Source organism: Hirundo rustica, chromosome 2, assembly GCF_015227805.2.
Source record: "Hirundo rustica isolate bHirRus1 chromosome 2, bHirRus1.pri.v3, whole genome shotgun sequence".
Taxonomy (NCBI): domain Eukaryota; kingdom Metazoa; phylum Chordata; class Aves; order Passeriformes; family Hirundinidae; genus Hirundo; species Hirundo rustica.
The window spans coordinates 16,513,793-16,533,582 of record NC_053451.1 but is presented as its reverse complement, the minus strand read 5'-3'; the positions used below and the strand labels follow the sequence as shown (position 1 = coordinate 16,533,582).

The following is a 19,790-nucleotide window of genomic DNA, read 5'->3' as shown; positions in this document are numbered from 1 at the left end:
AAAAAAAAAGAGAGAGAGAGGGAAAAAAAAAAGTTATTTCTTCCAGAACAGGTTTCCAGATTCTGGGAATTGAATTTTAAACATTTAATCCTCAAGCACTGCTTCCCTAAGGATGAAGAGAGATACTTAGGTGCAGGAGGCTACAACCCTCCAGGAACATAACTTGCAGACACAAAACCCCCAAATAAACACACTGTCATGCCCCATGCACACAGCCAAACAGTGGCATCGCCAATAAGTTACTTATTCTCCTGAGCAAACCCACAGCCCAATCCTGACAGGTCCTCTGGCAAAAATCCCCGTTTTCAATGCCTGCCCCAAGGAAGGGCTTCAGGATGTCGCACAGTAGCTGACTCCATCCAGAGCACAGCGGTGGCTAGGACCCAGCAAGAACCCGGGGAGGAGTGGAGAGGAAGACAAGCAACATAATTTAAAGCAGACACTGTCCCATATAAGGCTATTTCCTTGAAAATGCCTTCATTCTGAAGTTATGAGCGAGCCTCTAGGTGTCCTGAACTGGTGAACATGAAGCTGAAGAATAATTGCATTGATACCAGGACTGAATTGATTCTGAAGATCTAGATATGCTTTTTAAAGAGATGATAAGCAGTGTTTGGGGATGCAAGAAACCCTTGAAACAAGGTAAATGTGAAATAGTCACTCTTTTTACCCCTGAAAGCTCTAACTTAACAGGAAAGAGACTTGTATGGAAAAGGATCAGACCCTGGGGAGTATTGTTTGTGTTCTGTATGTTCTCTTATATTTAACTTTCCTTGGCATGGGAGAGCATCTCCGTTAATTGTCTAAGCAGTAACAAAAATTATGTTTTGGGGAAATCTGGAAAGTGCTGCTTTTATTAGCTGCAAACAACATCTGTGAAGTAGTTTCAGGATTAATATTGTGATAGAGATGGAAGCGAACATTGTTCTGAAGTGGAAACTGGGAATAAATTGTTATTATTCCATAGTTTGAAATGTGTATTGAGGCTAATTACTGGTCTTCTCTGTCTTCTCTGCCTTTCCTATTTTTTAAGTGGACATGCTGACATGGTTAGGGTACGCTTTTACTAGAATTATTTGACCTACTAACTAATACTCCTTGGGGATGATATTGACTTAAACCACCTGTCTTTTTCAGCTGGGGATGGCAGTGGGTGATTCTGAACTGCTGTGATGGAAAGCTGTGGATTTAATAGGGTGCAGAGCTCAATCCTGCTCTGAGTTATGCTGGGATTTCTATCACAGCTTCCAGTGGGCGCACACTGGCACTGATCATGAGGCTGCTTCAACTCTGGGAAAGCCTCAGGAAAATAAAAGCTCCTTTAAGTGGAGTTGTTGCTACTGCTGCTCCCAAACTGTTTTTGTAAGCTGTGGATAGAGAGATCAATGCCAGCGGGAAGGATTTAGTGTCAGTAGACGTCCTCTCTCACACCAAGGGAATGGGGGTCCTGTAACCCTGAGCTTGGTACTGGGAGAGGGTGGGGGGGATGCTGAGACCTGCCCACAGGGTAGAAAAGAGGGGCATGCACTGATGTGTCACACTAGAGTTTGCAGAGAAGGATCTAAAGGTTGCTCAGAGAAAAGCTAGGCAGAAAAAGCTCCTCAGCTGGACAGCTGAACTGGAAACTACCCTAGGAAAAGAATCTGCATGAGCAAGGAGGTTGGGCTGTACCATGAGAGGTCAAGAGGAAGTAGCTTCAGGTTGTGCCAGGGGAATTTTAGTTCAGGTATTAGGAAGAATTTCTTCACCACAATGGTTTGTTAAGCACTGGCAAAGGGTGCTCAGGGCAGTGGTGGAGACCCCATCCCTGTTGGGATTTAACAGGCGTATGGATGTGGCACTTGGGGACATGGGATAGTGGTGGCCTTGGTAGTGCTGGAAGAACAGTTCGAGTTGATGGTCTTAGAGGGTTTTCCCAAACTAAATGGTTCTGTGAGGATGGAGTCTATGTTGTCTTACACTGGAAGAGACTACCACATCCCTGATGAGCTTCAGGATGTGACAGCCAGCTTAGAAACACCTGGAGGGACAGCATCCTTGCTTATTACAGATTTGCCTTACACAGCAAACCATTCCTTTTTTTGTTTTTTTTTTTTTGTATGTGTGTGTTCAAATACAGCAATTTCCCAGTTGCTTTATAAACCTAAAATTTAGGAAGTTACAAGTATGTTAAGACCCTGGATTCTGTCAGGTTTGTTATTTAAGAGGCAAAGAGACCTTTTTTTGCACTCACAGTGTGACAAGGGAAGACACTGCAGAGCACATGGGCCACGTGCGGTCCCTCAGGGTGGTAGCGTGGTGCCCTGTTGTGGGTAATATCCTAATATCCTCAGCTTAATTCATTGCGTGTGAACAGAAAGGATTTCCATTTGAGGGCTTGGAGAAAAGCTTTGTAATCATTGGTATGTTCATCTTTTATCACCATCTCAGCAAACTAATACTCAAATGATAGAAATAGATTTCTCCTTGAAGGAGGTCCCAGCTGCTATAAGTGTGGGGAATGAAGAACAGAGGGGGACAACAGAAACTTTATAGATGGTGATATCAGCAATTCCTCCTTCCATCAGATGATTTCAGCATATTTTGCAAACATTGATTCAATGGTAGAGAATTAACATCCTTGGTTTGATTTTAACGGGGAGGAACACACTTCTGATCCCATTACTGAGACCTGTTCTTTCATCTTGGGGTCACAGATCATCATCCATCCATCACTGGGGTTTTCTTGTGAAATGGAAGGAATATGCAAACTACACAGAGTAGCTGTGGTCTAATCCTCCCCAGTTTCTCTCTTCCTAGTACACAGCTCTGTTCTCTGGCTGGGAAGGGGAGAAATGGGCAGATTCCCATCAGGAACATGTTGGCATTGCTGTTCAATGACTGTCAGCGCTGTGAAGGGCCATCAGCTGCATCCATCAAAGTGACTAAGCAGAGGGTTCTCCATCTGCTGAGAATGATCCTCTTTGGTTTCCAGCTTTTCAATGCTCTGTGGATGGAAGACACTGAGCAACATTACATTGATTCCAGTGGCATGTGCATGGGATTGGGGTTGCATTTGGAGCTGTTTGAAGCAGGAATGCTTGCCTTTGGCTTTGGTTCCATTTTTCCCCATTGTCCAGTGACAAGCCTCCCAGCGCTGTTTGCTGTTTTACAGATCTGTGCTCTTTTACGAAGCGCTTTCCAAACAGTTAAACTCTTATGAATTCTCTGTTTCACACAAATCCATTCTATTTTATATCTGTCTCTTTGTAAGGCCTATGTCCTTGTCCGTGGCAGGGGGATTGCACCGGATGACTTTTAAAGGTCCCTTCCAACCCGAGTGTGAAAGAGTTCCAAGAAGCATTTGGACAAGGCTCTCAGACACAGGGTGTGACACTTGGGGATGGTACTGTGCGGGACCAGGGGTCAGACCCAATTATCTTTGTGGGTTCCTTCCAACTTTACATATTCTGTGATTCTGTGGAACATATGGTTTTATGAGCTCCTGTCAAATGTATCTAAAAGCCTGCCCGTACCTGGAATGTGTAAAATGAAAAATCTCAGTTCATTCCTTAAGCTGTTTGCATTAACTCAAGGAGGATGCACATGTAAAAGCTCTTTGACACCCTGGGATAAGAGGAGTAGAAAATGTTGTGGACAGAAATGAAAACTGTTCCCACTTCTGGTTGTTTCTGAGCGGTACCCATTGGCTTTGCTCAGGACATGGCACACAAAACTTCAGCTCAGTTGAAAACACCTGTGCTGTGTCTATGGTGAATGTGAAGACACCTTGGTCTTCAGTGGTTTTCTTTCTCCATGATGCCAGACACCCTGCCCAGCTTGAACATCTGGACTTTGTTGACTGTCCTGGATATCATTTAGGCAGCAGTTGAAATCACACTGGGGAAAACCCATGAAATTGCCTTGGACCTTCCTTTCAAGTCCTCATATAGATTTCTTTTCACCAGGCTGAAGGGGATGTGAAGCTACACAGGTGGGTCACTAGTGCTGTATGCTCAGAGATGGCTTAATTTATTGCACTGCTCGTGTCCTTCTCCATGTTAGATGATGACCTGGTGCCAACTTTTGCATGTGTGTCACTGTGTCCCATATGAAACCTAACTGTAATTATTTTTACCTGCAGAGCCATGAAACTGTACATCATCTTCTTCCTGGCAGTGCTGAACAAAGAAACCTCTAACTATCAACTCTCAGAGAGGACATCCTGTGAAATGGTAAGGCTGTCTCTATTCAGGCCCCTTGAGATCCTGCGTGAGGTCGGGATCCCCTTGTTACAGGCACTGCACAAGCAGCTACAGTCTCTGAGAAGGGAAACCCCCAGGACCACGCTTCCTGTGATGGCAGAGGTGGAATTTGCAGCTTTAGGGGATGCTTAGCAGTCTGTGTCAGGCTTTGTCCTTGTTGTAGCGACGGCACACAAAGGGGGGTGGGTGGGGGGCGCGGTGGGCAGTGTGAGGAGGGACAGGCTAAGAAAGGTCATTATCTCAGCTTTTTTCCTAAGGAGGAGCTGGTTAAAAGAAATTTGACTTGATTTCCCTAAGATTGTACAGGATTTCTGTGGCTAAGACAGAGGAAGAACTTAGACTTAAAATCAACTCCTTTATATCAGTTGTTCTTTGTGCTTTAATTAAAGCATCTTCTGTGAAATATTTCTATACCAGCTCTTTTGTAATAACAAGTAGACTGACCTCCTCTGCCCTGACACAGCATTTCTGTCAGGGAAGCTGTACCTGACTTCTGCTAGAGCGAAGAGAAATGGCAAAGACTCTTGCTCCAGTACAAAATCTGCTCCTTGAATTTTTGCAAGCACCTGGTACAATATTATAAATGTTATTTGCAGCTGGACTTTCTCCCTTCCCTCTCCAAGTGCTTCTGACTGTACCAGGATGTTTAAAAATACTTTCCCCCCTTGAACATTGAAGTTGTTAAGCCCAAATCCTCAAGAATTTCCAAAATAGGGAAAAAATAATTTGCTAGCTGTACACATCTCCCTTGTGGGACTCATTCCATTCCTGCCCACCCTGTCATATTGCTGTACTTCCTGAATTCCAGAGAAATTAAGACCTAGTGTATATATAAAAAGATCTTGGGAAGGTGACTGGGTAGGTCAGCTCCTTGGCTGGAGAGAGAACACTGATGAAGCCACTGTAAACAGGACAGCCTGGGTCCCACGTCATAGTCACATGAAGGCTGGGTGAGCCACGCAATAATCCAAGCAGTTTCATCCCGTTTCTTGATGGGTCACAGACCAGGCTGATTGCTGAGAAATAAACACATGCTTGCTTGCACTGCTCCACTGTAAACTGCTTTCATCAAGCCAACAACACAACTATGCTGGGATAAAATCAGCCCTGACAGAAAACATGCTGCAGTCAGGGGCCAGGATGCTCATCTCGTGTAAATCAACAGCACAGCGTTGCCAATGTCCATGCTGATTGCCTTCCTTCACTGGGCATTTGGTGTGGATCCAAACACAGCTCAAAGAAGGAAGGAGCTACTGGATTAGCTGGTTAGCTGTCCACTGACAGTCCTGCACTGCATCACAGCCTCACTGTTTTATATGGTACTTTCCCTGTGGTGACACCTTTAGAATAGCAGAGGGTCAGAAATGGAAACTTTAATCTCAAATCTCATAGAAGAGGCATGAGTCAGAAACCTGTGCCTCTTTCTGAGTCACCACTGATGGTTCTTTTGCTGAACAAAACTCTTGTACAAAAGGTTTTAGAAAGTAACCAGTCCCTTCCAGAGCCCTGGCATGGGGGTGAACTGCACTGGTTATACCTGTTACAGCACATCTCTCAGTTTGTGAGACAACAAGGAACAGATCAAATGTCAGGACGTTCTTCCTAACTCACATTATTTTCCAAGGATAAGCAAAGCTTCAACTGTATCATATTTTACCTCCCAAGGAAAGATGATTGTAATGTTTTTTATTTAATAAAACCAGGCAGAAACACCAATTAATGTAGGGGTTTTAGTATTTATTCTTTTTGTGGGAGGGAGAGATTAGGAGAAAAAACAACAAAGCAAGCTTAAGCACAAAAATGAACAAAAATAGTTTTAGTAACACACAATAAAAGAATGAAAAAAAACAGGTTGAGAAAAAGAAAACCTAAATTAAAACAGAATGACACTTTAAAACACGCTTCTCTCCTTTGACAAACTATTAACTTTCTTACTAAACAACACAGAAAGACACAACTTGAGATTTTCAGTCAGGTTCACTATTTAGGCATAATCATACATTACTTAGGAGAAGGGTCTCTATAAAGTTTTTTTTATGAATATGTTTGCCACAAGACAAACATAGTCCAGTGCTCTCAATGTCACACATCTGCTGCCGCTCGGAGTTTTTGCAGACTGTGATGTTCTATCAGCAAAGCTTCTCAGTGTATCTGGGGTACTATTTATGAATACTTCTTCTAGTCTAAAATCATCTTTGTCTCAAAGGCTGAGACCTCCTTTTGACTATTATATCAGTCCTCAATTTTGATTAGAATAGCATTCTACCCAACAACACTAAGATGCTGCAAAGAACAGTCCATTTCTCCATAGTTTACCTGAGAGAAGTCCGGTTAAAAATGTCCACTTCTTCAGTCCTATTCCAGTATTATTAGCTCTTTCACTTCTAATCTAACTGACTTCATTTGGTGTCTGTTCTAAGTACCCTCTGTTCTCTTTCTTCTTTCTCTTAAGGAAGAGTTGTGCTTTAAAAGTTCCATGTTGCTAGAAAAGGGTTAAATCTGCCTGGGCCTGTAAGGGCCATGTGCAAGTGCCAGGCTGCAGGGCTGAAGGAAATGCAAAGCTGTGCTGATGGAGGAAGCTGGTAGATGTCCTTTTTTCCACCCCTCGGTCTCATCCAGGGCGTCTCGGCTCGGAGTTGTTATGGAGCTTTCTCTCTTTGCTGCCAGCAGTGATTAATCTGGGCCATGTTTTAGCCCTTTCTGCCGTGGCCCTGAGCCCATGGCCAGCACTGCCGAGCTGCAGCCGCCTCTCTTCCCTGCCGTGGCAGCAGGGGAAAGGGGCTCGGCCGGCCCAGGCCCTCCCTGTGCGGGCAGCGGCCCTCAGAGGCCCGGCTGGGCCCGGCCCGGCCGCACAGAGAGGCAGCAGGGCCCGATCCAGCCCTGCCTGCCGCCCACGGTGTTACCTCATGGCTGATTCCAAAGCAAGAGAACCCGATCCGCAGCAGATTACTTTTAAACGTCCCCTCCAAAGTCACATCGACATTTTCCATTGGTCAACTTAGTTGTCAATATCCTGGCTAGCTTTTTGATAGGTCCCTGTCCTCCCCCCCCCCCCCCCCCCCGGCCCCAAAACCACTCCATGGTAATGGCAGGGAAAAACATCTCACATTTCTCTATAACTAGAAAACATAATTGTGCCAACTCATGATAATGATTTTGCTAATTCATGTTAATTGGCAAAGGAAAGGATTTCAAATAATTTATAGAAGGGAAGGGATTTTAGGAAATTCTATTTTACCTTGCTTTGAGATGATGCAAGGTTATTCAAGATGCATAACCAGACGTCATAGGTCAGCTGATATGTGGTACCTGGGCAAAATGCTAAGGTTTGATTGTGTAGCTAAGACTCTACCCGGGCAGCTCTTCTAAGAATAGTCAGGGACACCATACAAGTACAGGTCAGTGCCAAGTGGCTCCAGCCCAAATTCTTGGTTCAAATGTTCATGAATTGATAAAGGAGAACTCCAGGGCAAGCTTGAGTGCAACTCCTTTTTGTAGGGCTCTTATTGAGGTAGCTGACAAATTCCACCCAATGCTGAGCAATGAAGAACTGGAGTCATAAATCAAATTATGTCCAGCTTTTGAACTGTTGGGTCATTTCTTTTTTTTTTGCCAGCATCTTAATGGGACCAAGTGGTCCTCACCCTCCAGTACTTCTTGACAATGGACTTGAAACAGCAGCACTGACAAAGATGATGAAGTCAGAACCTGAGACTGACAAAACCCTCTTTTCCAGTCTCAAGCTACCAGCCCATTGGACTAAGGGGTAAGAGGAGAGGAGATAAACCAAATAGATGCTGTTTGCTCCATCCCACAGAGATGTGGTTCATCTTTTTTTTCCCTACTGCTGATGAGAATGAAATTCATGCAGTTGGAGCCTTGGGGGAGAAAATATGGTACAGAAGAGACAAAATAAGAAATTTAGTGAGGATCAAAATAGTCAGTGAAAAGGAAGGAAAGTTCAAAATAAAATTGAGAGGGGAAATGTTATAGGATCAGACAGTGGGAGGTGTAGATTTTTATTAGTCTTTTTTATCACTGGGAGGATTCCATGGATGCAGATTAAAAGCCAAATAATGCAAGATACACGGTGAACAGTGGTTAATCTCTCCCCCATCAACTTCAATGAAAGGCAGATTGTTGGTGTTGATGAGAGTTGCATCATGACTTTGGTAAGATTCTAGGTGCCCAGGGGAAATGGAGGCTGCTCAGCACTTGCTGGGATCCTGGATTTTTGTATCCTCCTGGCTTCTTCCTCTTCCACAAATGAGTAAGAAGAGGTTTCCTGCCCTGCTATTCATGCCTTGGAAATAAGGCCAACTCTGGGTAAAATTTAACTCAAAATGAGGAAGTATACAGTGACTTTGCAGAAAAGAAATATTTTCAAGGAGAAGTCAGAAAATTTCCTTCTTTTATTTTATTTTTTTATTTTTTTTTTAGCTGAGGGATATTTGAGTTGGAGGGAGAAAAGGAAGGGGTTTAGGTTTAAATTGTCAATTTACTTGGGATCTTTGGGAAAACTGTGTCATGGGAAGCACTGTGGAGCAGCTTGTGTATATCTGCAGTTTGAATGAGCACTTGCACTTCTCTGGCACATTCTTGTGTGGTCTTCTGAACTAAGATGATGGAAAAGAGATTCACAAAATGCTGACTAGTGCCCCACATTTCCTAAATAGATTTGCCACTTCATTCACATCAAAGTTCATATAAAACAGGTGGGATTTAATATTTTTGATGTTGAATATTTGCTTGATTTCTGAAAAGCTTTGTGTCATAGAATCTGGATTCTGCTTCTCCACAGAAGTTAATATTCAACAGACTTCCTTCCTTCCTTCCTTCCTTCCTTCCTTCCTTCCTTCCTTCCTTCCTTCCTTCCTTCCTTCCTTCCTTCCTTCCTTCCTTCCTTCCTTCCTTCCTTCCTTCCTTCCTTCCTTCCCTTCCTTCCTTCCTCTCCTTCCTTCCTTCCTTCCTTCCTTCCTTCCCCTTTTCCTTCCTTCCTTCCTTCCTTCCTGGTCCTTCCTTCCTGTCCTTCCTTCCTTCCTTCTGGTCCTTCCTTCCTTCCTTCCTTCCTTCCTCTTCCTGTCCTTCCTTCCTTGCCTTCCTTCCTTCTCTTGCCGTTCCTGTCCTTGCCTTCCTTCTCCTTCCTTCCTTCCTTCCTTGCACTATTCCTATTTCTCTGTCCTACGCTGTTCCTGCCTGCCTTCCTTCTTCCATTCGTTCCTTCCTCCTTCCTCTGCGTTTCCTTCCGATTCCTTCCTTCCTTCCTTCCTTCCTTCCTTCCTTCCTTCCTTCCTCCCTCCCTCCCTCCCTCCCTCCCTTCCTCTTCACCTTCCCTTTTCCTGTGTTCAGGACACAGAACTCAGTCCTAGCTGCAGTTAAACACAGCTGCATCTAGAAGATGGATTTGACTTTGACACTCAGCTTTTTTTCCTCTACCCTGATGCTGAGAATTGGCCTAAAAAGGCCTGACATCACATCATTTTCCCTCTCAAAAACTCAATTTACATAATCTGTGTTTTCTGTGTTGCATCACAGGTGTCTTGTACGGGTGGCTTCATAAGGTGTGCTCCTCTTGGGAGTAGAAGGGAACTGTTGCCTTAGGAAAAAGATAAACATGGAAGATAAAAGCGGAATGAGTTTGGAGATTGGCATTAAAAATGTCTCAGTTCTTGAATGACCCTATTTAGTTAAAGCTGCCTTGCTTAACTAAGCCATGGCTAAGGAAAGGCATATTTGAACATGTGACTGGAGAAACAGGGTTTATCCTATAGGATCCTTATAGGTTTTTATACCTCCTTGCTCTGGAACCCATGTTGTCAACAGGGTGAAGCTCTTCCAAGTACTGTGTCCTACTGCAAGCAGAGTCTGCAAAATCTCATACAGCGATGAAAGTGAGAAAATTAAACATCAGCAGAAAAATTATAAAATAGTGCTTGATCACAGAGAAATTCAGGACTGTTCAAATGAGTCCAGGAGAAAGGTACAGAAAGGAGAACTTGTAGTAGGTATCATATGCAGATAAAACTCTGCTGTTCGAAGGCAGAAATCCCTTTAAAATAAAATGAGTAGTGTTAGCTGCAAATAAGCTAATTGGGATTGTTGCTCTTGCTCTCTGAATGCTCAGAAAAAGTGATCAGTGTTTCAGAAGCAGCATCTGCCTCGATGCTGAATGTTATTTTTCTTATATTTAATGCAAAGGCAGTTTTAATTTGTCATGTGACATCTTTTCTCTCTTTTTTTCTGGCAGGTAAACTCTCAGGCATTTTGTCACAACAAAGACCTCCACCAAATCCCTCGTGAGCTCCATCCAAATGTAAACAAAATAGATCTGTCAGGAAATCTGATTCAAAGCATTCCTGAAATGTCATTATCATTTTACACTTCCCTTCAGTGCCTGGATTTAAGCTCTAACCAGATAAGTTTCATCACACCTGGAGTCTTTGCACACATGAAGAATTTGCTGGAAATAAGTTTAGCCAACAATCACTTATATGAGCTTGCTCAAAATGTCACAGAAGGGATTGGACTCTTACCCAAGGTGGAAATACTGGACTTGTCCCACAACAGTCTGTACAATGGGATGGCTGAATATTTCATCAAAGAAGCTCCAGCACTGCAGTATCTTTCCTTGGCAGACAACAGTATTATAATGATATCACAAAACATGTTTCAGGGATCTCCCAATCTTGTGGAAATAAATCTTCAGAGCAACATCATCATGGAAATAGAAGAAGGTGCTTTTGAGACTCTAGTGAGCCTGTCCAAACTCAATCTCTCAAAGAATTCAATTACTTGCATCTCTGATTTTAACCTCAGGCAGCTGGAGATACTTGACCTTAGCAGGAACAGCATTGAGACCTTCCACACGACAAAATCAGATGATGAATATAGCTTAAGGTATTTGGATTTGAGTGAAAACAAACTGTTTCACTTCCCAGTGTTCCCTCAGGTAAATAAGCTGGTAACTCTGAATTTATCAAAGAATTTAATCCAGCTCAGTGCTGAATCCCCTCATAATAAAATGGACTATGTGAAAAATGAATGGCTAAATGCTTCTTTCTATCTTCTTGATCAGAAGCAAAGTAGAAACAAAAGTTCTCTTTATTTATCCCAGCTTGTATACTTAGACTTAAGTTATAATGAAATCAAATCCATTCCAGATGAGTTCTTTGAATCAATGTCGTCCCTTCACAACCTGAATCTCAGTAAAAACTGTCTTCAGGCATTTGCAGTAAGTTATGACAGTGCATTGATCTCTTTAACTGTCCTTGACTTGAGCTACAATGCTTTGCAGACCCTTCTCCTTGATGCTGAGGCATTGTCAAATTTGAAGGAGCTCTATATTCAAAACAACTACCTTCAAACCCTGCAGTTTGACATCTTCTCAAATCTTCCTAGCCTTAGACTGCTTAATCTACAGAGCAATAATATCAGCCTTTGCAGCATGTACTCTGGGTTGGCTAAGCAAAGACTTGCTGGAGAGGAAAGTGGTTGTGTATCATTTGTCGATTCTCCTGCTCTTCGGTACTTGTACCTAGCTGACAACATGCTGAGCATCCTACCAGCATACAGCTTCTACAAGACTTCTCTGGTTGTCTTGGACCTCTCCATGAACCCTGGACTGAAAATAGAACTTAAGGCATTATCAGGTCTGGAAAAGTCTCTGGAATGTTTGTATTTATATGGTAATAGCCTGATAGATTTAAATATTCACTTGCCTTGTTTTCGTCACCTTAAACATTTAAACCTCTCTGAAAATCAGCTGAACTGGCTGCCTAAGTGGGGTAGTGACTCTCCAGTAGAAGTTCTGGACCTACGGAACAACAGGTTCAGTACGTTACAGAACAGCAATATTTTAGCATTAGAAAACTCACTTAAAAACTTGTATCTCACTGGGAACCCACTCATCTGCTGTGGAAACATCTGGCTTTCATCAATGATCCAGAACAAAAATGTCCAGATCCCCAATGTGGAGCATTTAACGTGTCAGCACACTCAAAATTTCGGGTACCAGGATGAAATGCACATCAGGAACATTAGACCAGAAGACTGTGAAAAAGAGGATCTGAAGAAAACCAACTTCCTTATTATATTAATATTTGTATTGGTTTTATCTGTGATCATCATTGGTGTGGGTTCATTTTTTTGCTCCCGCAGACAAAACTTTACCCACCAGTTTAAAGCATAGTAACACAAAATACCTTGAAAACTGAAGAAATCGGATGCTACACCGACAGTGTGTAGAAATGAAGGGTAAAATTCTCATCTTTGATTTTCAGCTGTGGATTACAAATACTTTTGAAATGCCCCTGAATTACATCACTGGTATGGGTTGCAGAGACTGGAAGGAGAATTTGCCATGTTTTGCAGATCCACGGTTTAACTCAAAGAGGAGAAATTTGGCCCTTGTGTGCAATATATATTTAACTGAGTTTAATGTGAAGAAAGTCATCTCTGGGGTGAAGGCTTTTAGAAAAATATTCTGGAGCATGAATTTCAACCAGCTAACATTGAATTGAAATGTTTATATTTCCAAGAAAAACTGTTGGGAAATCACTGCATATGATTACATTTCAATGCAGAAGAATAGTATATCTATTATTAAAGGCCACGGGAGGTTAGATTGTAAAAAGGCGTTTTGAAGTTACCAATGTGAAATAACGCGTAGGGAACACAGTCCTGGGCCATTATTCAGATCTGTCTTTCTACTGTCTTTCCCCCAAAATATATTATTATCTAGAGGATGTGCCGCAAGAAAAGTTCTGTGGGTCTTCATTCTGTGCTGTGTTTAACATGGCTAACCTGTTGCGTTGCTAGAAGTTGACACTGACAAATGTTATGTCATATACTCTCACAGAAAATTCACCCTTTTGAAGGGAACATGGCAGTGAGTGGGAGCCTGACCTGCTAACAGGGTTCAGTGGCTTTGAAAAGGAATTATACCAGGCCTCTGTTAATGCCAGGAACAGTCCATTCAGGTACATAAGAGAAATCGTGGTCAAACTGAAACCTGTCCAGGTAAATTACTCAGAGTCAAATTGCTGCTCCATTTCTGTTTCTTCCAGCTAGTGAATGTCATAACTACCACACTACAAAAAGGTATATAATTATATTTTTTAAGCAGTTATGTATGAAACTGGCTGGTGGTTTTCACTGGGGAATTTTGTACAATAAAAACAACTGAGTTTTGTAAAAAGCACAAGGCTGTGGATATATTAAAACACCAGCTTGGAATGCTCCGCAGTTAAAAGGAAACGTTTTCCTATTTTTCTATGGTATTTATACTTCACCTTAGACCTTTACCTTCTGGTCCTGAAGCAGAGACAGCTGCTCCATATTATAGAGTACAACCAGTGGAGAATAAGGAAATGTACTGGAGATGCAGGCAAGAATTTGGAAGAGGTTGCCCAGAAAAGTTGTCTGCCCCATCCCTGGAGGTATTCAAGGCCAGATTGGATGGGCTTTGGAGCAATCTGGCCCAGCAGAAGATGTCCCTGCCCAGGGCGGGGCATTGGAACAAGCTGATCTTTAAGGTCCCTTCCAAACCAAACCATTTTGTGATGTCTGTGATCCTATGAATTTGAACAAACCATCAGCAGCAATAGGGCCTGATCTAACATCTACGAAAGCCAATGGCTCAAGCACTTAATCTTGTAGGAGAAAGCTTGCACAAACAGTGATCCCAGGGATTAGTTGGAAGCTCAAAAGCAAGCCAAGCTGTGCACCCAGATGCTGATTTGCCACAGACTGAGTTCCTAGATTTTGTGCCAAGCATGGCAAGCCTATTTCTCCTGCTGTGAGAGCTAGTATTAGCTTGGCTGCTGTGACCAGAATTAGTTAATAACCTGATGACAGAGCCAAAGCCATTTAATTACGTTTGAACACTATTGTTTTGGTCTACAAAAAGGAAGTGCTTGTTATTACTAAACATCTGGGACTAATTAGACGTCCATTGACTTCCCTGGGAGCAGAAATAGTTTTTGGAGGAGTAAGTCTCAGAAGTAAAGTGCAGCATGGCTCATTTGGATTTTTCTGTTAGCAGCATAAGCAACCAAGTAGTGACATGTGCCTGCTTCAGCCAATTCTTTTACTCTGAATGAGACAAGAAGCACGAGGGGAAGAAAATATGAATAAATTTACAAAGATAGGGAAAAGGGAAAATGGGAGCTTTACATTTGATTGTTCAAAATCATTCAAAATAAGGATATGTAGATGACAGCCCCACTTCTTGCCTCTCCTGTGTGTTACTGTGCCTGCAAGAAGACCAAATGTGAAAGTACCTGATCCTACATCAAAGGCAGCCGTCACTCAGACATTACACATCTTTTCACCAGTCCCAATGTCCTAGTAGGTTGGTGTCATGGTTTAACAAAGCAGAATATGAACTATCCCAGTGGAATCAGGACAGCAGGCATGATGCAGCCTGTAATTTTGCAACCAAAATCGACACCCTCATTCATTGCTTTTTCATAAAGTCCTTGCAAAAACTTCTGTTGATACAAAGAGCTCCTTTGGCTTAACCAAGGGATATCCTTCTGTGATTCTGGCATTTAATAGCGCATTTGCGATTTATGCAGTCAATGCAAATTCTGTTTTCTTTAAGTTGCCGCATGCCACAAAAGGCTTCCCTTCTGCAGCGGTTTGCATGGGACAGGACAATAGAAACACAGAATCATAAATTGGTTTGGGCTGAAAAGCACCTTAAAGACTGTAATAAATACGATAGACCAAATTCTATAAATCAAAATTTAGAATTTTATTGTGAGACAAAATAACAGTCTCTGATAGCCACAATTAAAAGGACAGCGTCGAACCCCGGGGTTTTGGCACTGGGTGAACACGGTAACACACTCTGACAGTATGTCACTCCCCAAGTTCACATTTTCGGTCTGAGGCGGTCCATTTTTATACACTGGTTCGCTGAGGAAAAATCGGGACTCCGAGACTCCCCCTTCCGAGGCAGCCTCATTAGATATTCATGGTCGGGTTCTGGTGGGGTTGAAAGGATCTTCTCAGGAGAACAATGTATTGATTGCTGTGTCTGGATACCGTGTAGAGATGTTAATGCCGGGCGGGGACGGATAAGATATCGATCTGATGTAATCATTCGGTTCTCTGGGTTCTCCATCTCCCTCTTCTGTCATTTTGTTCTCCTCTAACGATTCCCGGCAGAAGTTTTCTCGTGTCCCTTTTCATGTAATTCTTGGCATACCTCTCTCATGTCCCTCCCTTGCCATCTGTAGCAAAGGAATTCCTCGTGTCCCCCTCTGTGCTGTCTCAGTCCCAGTTAACTCATGGTATACACAATTAGAAATGAACTTATATTTTACAGAGAATGAATTACATATTATAACATTTAACACTAATTAACTTTAGGACATATATCACAAGACCATCTCATTTCAACGCCCTTGCCATGAGCTTACTAAACCAGGTTACTCAGGGACCCATCTAACCTGGCTTTGAACACTTCCAGGGGCAGGGCAGCCACAGCTTCTCTGGGGAACCTGTGCCAGGGCCTCACCACCCTCACAATCAAGAATTTCTTCCTGACACTTAATCTAGACCTCCTCTCTTTCAGTTTAAAACAATTGCTCCTTGTTCTGTTACTCTCTGCCCATTTAAAAAGTTAATCTCTCTCCTTCTTAAAAACCCCTTTAGGTTAAGGAAGGCAGCAATGAGGTCTCCCTGCAGTCTTCTCTTTTCCATGGTGAACAACAATAGGTCTCCCATAAGCATTTCCTACCACAGTTTGCTGGGTTTTCTTCCTGAAACAATCCTCTGTATTGGGATCAAGTAGATGTAAGTACTGGAAGCACTAGAAACATGCCAGAGGGCATCCCTACAAGCTCAGGAAGTCATTGGATTCTCATTGGTTATGCATGGAAAATCAAGTCTCCAGAAACTTGATTTTTCTTTTTTTTCAAAGCCAAGAAAAATAACACTATCACAGGCTACCAGTCTCTGGCCACAGATTTCTGCTGGGACTCTGCTCAGCCCTAAACTAGCTACAATGGGTTAGTATACACGACAGTAATTGCCTCCTAATATTTTGGGAACTCAAACATTTCCTCTCCCTATCTGTTCCCCACGTCATTCAGTACTCTTTTATTTGCCTGTGGAGAAACAAACTGAAATAAATGTATCCGTAACCAGGGAAATGGGGTGAAACTGAAATTGGAGGAGGAAGAAAAAACTGAAAATGCATGGAAAAACTTTCTGAGTAGAATCTGACAGGCTATACTACATTCTTTCACAAGCAAAGATGTTTGGAGGGTGATGCAACATGATATTAAGCAAGATTTTGGCATATACGAGGGAAAAATCCTGCAACACTGGGTCTTTTTTCTCCCAAGCTATTGATCATCACAGCTGTTCTGCTGTGTTGCAGAGCCAAGTTAGTTCCACTGATCCCCTCCTCCAGTCCATTTCTAGCAGCTGTTGCATCAGACACATATCTGGGTGACAATAGGAGAACTGATTGCAGCCTTTTCATGCCTAAAGGGGGCTTGTAAGATGAAGAGTGGCTTTTTACACAGGGAATCAGTGACAGGAAAAGGGGGAACAGCTTTAAAATAAGAGCAGAGATTTAAATGAGGAAGAAGTTCTTTACTATGAAGGCGGTAAAATAGTGGCACAAGTTGCAAAGAAGCTATGGATGCCTCATCCATGGAAGTGTTCAAGGCCAGGTTGGATGGATCTTGGAGCAACCTGGTCTAGTGGAAGGTATCCCTGCCCATGGCAGGGGCCTGGAACTAGGTGTTCTTTAAGATCTCGTCCAACCCAAACCATTCGGCAACTTCATGATTTTCCAGTTCATAAGCAGTATACTCTATGAAGAAACATTCTGGAAGGTGACTATAGAAGAGATTCACCTTAACTGTTCCTGACTTTCCCAGAAAAGGAAGTGAAGAAGGGAGTCCCTGCTCCTGAAGACCAATGAAGGAGAGACTTCCATTTTCAGGTAGAAAATCCACCAAAGAGAAGAAAGTTTGGAATGGGCAACTAGGCTGGAGGTATGACACAAGGAAAAGAGAAGGGGAATAAGAATAGCTAAACCAGAAATTTGGAATCCAAATTACAGAATCACTGAATGATTAGGATTGCAAGGCACCTCTGGAGATCATCTAATCCAAGCCCAGTGCTAGAGCAAGTTCACCCAGTGCATATTGCACAGGATCGTGTCCACATGGGTTTTAAAGATTTCCAGAGGAGGAGACTCCACAATCTCTCTGGACAGCCTAATGTAGTACTCTGTCACCCGTACAGTAAAGAATAGGGAAGGAATGGCCAGGATGAAATTAGAACCAGAAGCAGGAACTAGGCTTGTTCAGCCTGGAGAAGAGACAGTCTCGAGGGGAAATCTTTGGTCATTACTGGATGGACAGCTACAAGGAAAAACATCAGCTCCTCCCAGAAGTATTCACTGAAGGGACAAGATACAACGGCTGAGAGCTGCAGCTAGGAAGCTCACATTAAACATAATGGAAAAATTCTTCATAACGAGAGAGGTCAAACTCTGGAAAGGCCTTGGAGACTTTCAAAACTCATCAGGGCAAGGCCCTCAGCAAGTACTTTTGACACTAAAGTTGGCCCAGCTTCAATCAGGGAGCTGGACTGGAGTTCTCCAGGGCTCCTTCTGTTCTAAATTATTCTCTAAATCTTTGGAAAACAAGAATGGGTCATGCACTTAGGTAAAGAATACAGTAGCAGAGAAACAGTGCCTGTAACTGACATCTGAAGGGATTTGGCAGAAGCGTCCAGAAAGATGGCAAAACTGGCGGATGATATCAGATGTTGACAGAGCTAGTCAGCTCATGGAAGTCTGAGCTCAAATAATCTTTCCCATTTTTTTTCCCTCCTGAGTTTTATAGCTCAAAATTAAAGTTAATATTTCTAAAGTTTTCCATGAAAATTTTGAAAAATACGAAGTTGGCAAATGTCTCCTTTGTAAGGCCAGAGCTTCAATTTTAATTCAGATATTCCTACTGCTGAAAGCACATACAATAAAATTTTTAAAAAAAGTCATTGCTACATTCAGTTTGCTTTTATTATATTTGCTCTAGAGAATATAATGAAATATTTCCATCAGCTAATGCTAAATAATATCTCTCCCAATTATCACTAAATAAAGCCGAGAAAATAAATCAAAATAAAATAAGCATAAAATATTAGGCTGTTGAAATTAAATCTTTTCATGTTTTAAAATATCAATTACTGCTGGGATACAGGAAGAATATAAAATAAAATAATGGTAATTACCTTTCAAAATTCCAGAAGAGACCTATCAGGTAAGATTTTCATTCAAAAATGTTTTATATTGTAGAAATTCCTTCCATCATTAGTACTTAAATTGTAATTTATGCTTTTTAAAATAATATTTGCATGGGTTTTGTCTCCACTGCCTTTCACTTTAAAATGTTGTTACAAAAAATTCTGACAAGAAGCATAAATTGAAGAGTTTCAAACCCCCATTTTCACTGATGGTTTACTCTTGGAACACACTTTGTACTGGACTTCAGCATAAGTTTCTTGCCTCACATATGTGATTCAATGTATCCCTGTGTAACATCACAGACATCAGGCAAGTAATTGAATTGTTAAAAGAACTCGTCACCCCTAAATCAAGCTCTTTTCCTGTTTAGAAAGAATGATGCCCAATGAGGTAAAGTTCCAGAAAATTATTTGGGTGCTTTAATTGCCACTCTAGGTATTTAAACCCAAAATATAAATCTTTACAGTTCTTGTTTAGCTGCTGGTTCTTCCACCTGGTGCCTGAAGTCTCTAGAGGACTATATTTGATGTGGAAATTCCCTGTGAATTTCTGCGACTTGGGATATTTAGAAATGCCACCAATAGCACAAAACCATTTTCATATGTGCGTAAGCCCCAACCGAACTCTTAGTTTGAACTTTCCTCTACCAAGTCTCCTAAGTGGATAGATACTGCCGAAGCATCATTTCCTGATAAAGCTCTGTAGGAAGTGTAGCTGGAAATAGAGCTGCCATGATAATTCCATGTCTAGGTGGCAAGTCTGGTTTTCTCCCCTACCCTCATGGGTGTTTTCTATTCTTTAAGTGCTGTCCTCCTTTTCAGGCCAGGGGGAGTGCTACATGGATCCTATCAATTTATCCTCAGTTTTGTTCCAATATGCAGAATGTTGTGCTCCTTAAAGGACATTTAGGTAGCCTCTGGAAGACAGAACTGTGGAAAATGGGGTTATATTTGTTAAAGTTATTAAGGCTCATGTTCACCAGAAGGCCCTGTTGGAAAGACGCTGCTGCAGGCTGGACATTGAGGGGTGGGAGGCATTTATGAGGAGGAGCGCGTGGACAGCACATGAGTGGGAAGCTGACTGGGGGATAGGACGCCTGAACAGCAACACTGCAGCTGAGCCAGTCAATGGGTGCTCTTCTTCTGTTAAGTTCTGGTTTTGTCCAGTTGAAATTAAAAGTCTAAGAGGGAGGTAATTTCTACAGTAAAGTGATCTTCTTCAGATGCATAAGGAGGTCCTTGTCTCTTTGTTCCCTATTGTTACACAGAACT

The 19,790-nt window shown here is 42.3% G+C and overlaps 1 protein-coding gene across 2 annotated transcripts; it reads left to right on the top strand.

The window, feature by feature from the left end:
- The first annotated feature begins 493 nt into the window (after positions 1–493).
- Positions 494–13,856, top strand: LOC120749618 (transforming growth factor beta activator LRRC32-like). Of its 2 annotated transcripts, XM_040057186.1 has the most exons (4): positions 629–642; positions 4,124–4,214; positions 7,861–8,010; positions 10,492–13,856. In XM_040057186.1, the coding sequence occupies exon 4, from the start codon at positions 10,606–10,608 to the stop codon at positions 12,430–12,432; it is 1,827 nt and encodes a 608-aa protein (XP_039913120.1). In that variant the 5' UTR covers positions 629–642; positions 4,124–4,214; positions 7,861–8,010; positions 10,492–10,605; the 3' UTR covers positions 12,433–13,856. The 2 variants fall into 2 exon arrangements, with proteins under 2 accessions (XP_039913119.1, XP_039913120.1); XM_040057185.2 differs by lacking the exon at positions 7,861–8,010 and having other exon boundaries at positions 494–642.
- Positions 13,857–19,790: the final 5,934 nt, after the last annotated feature.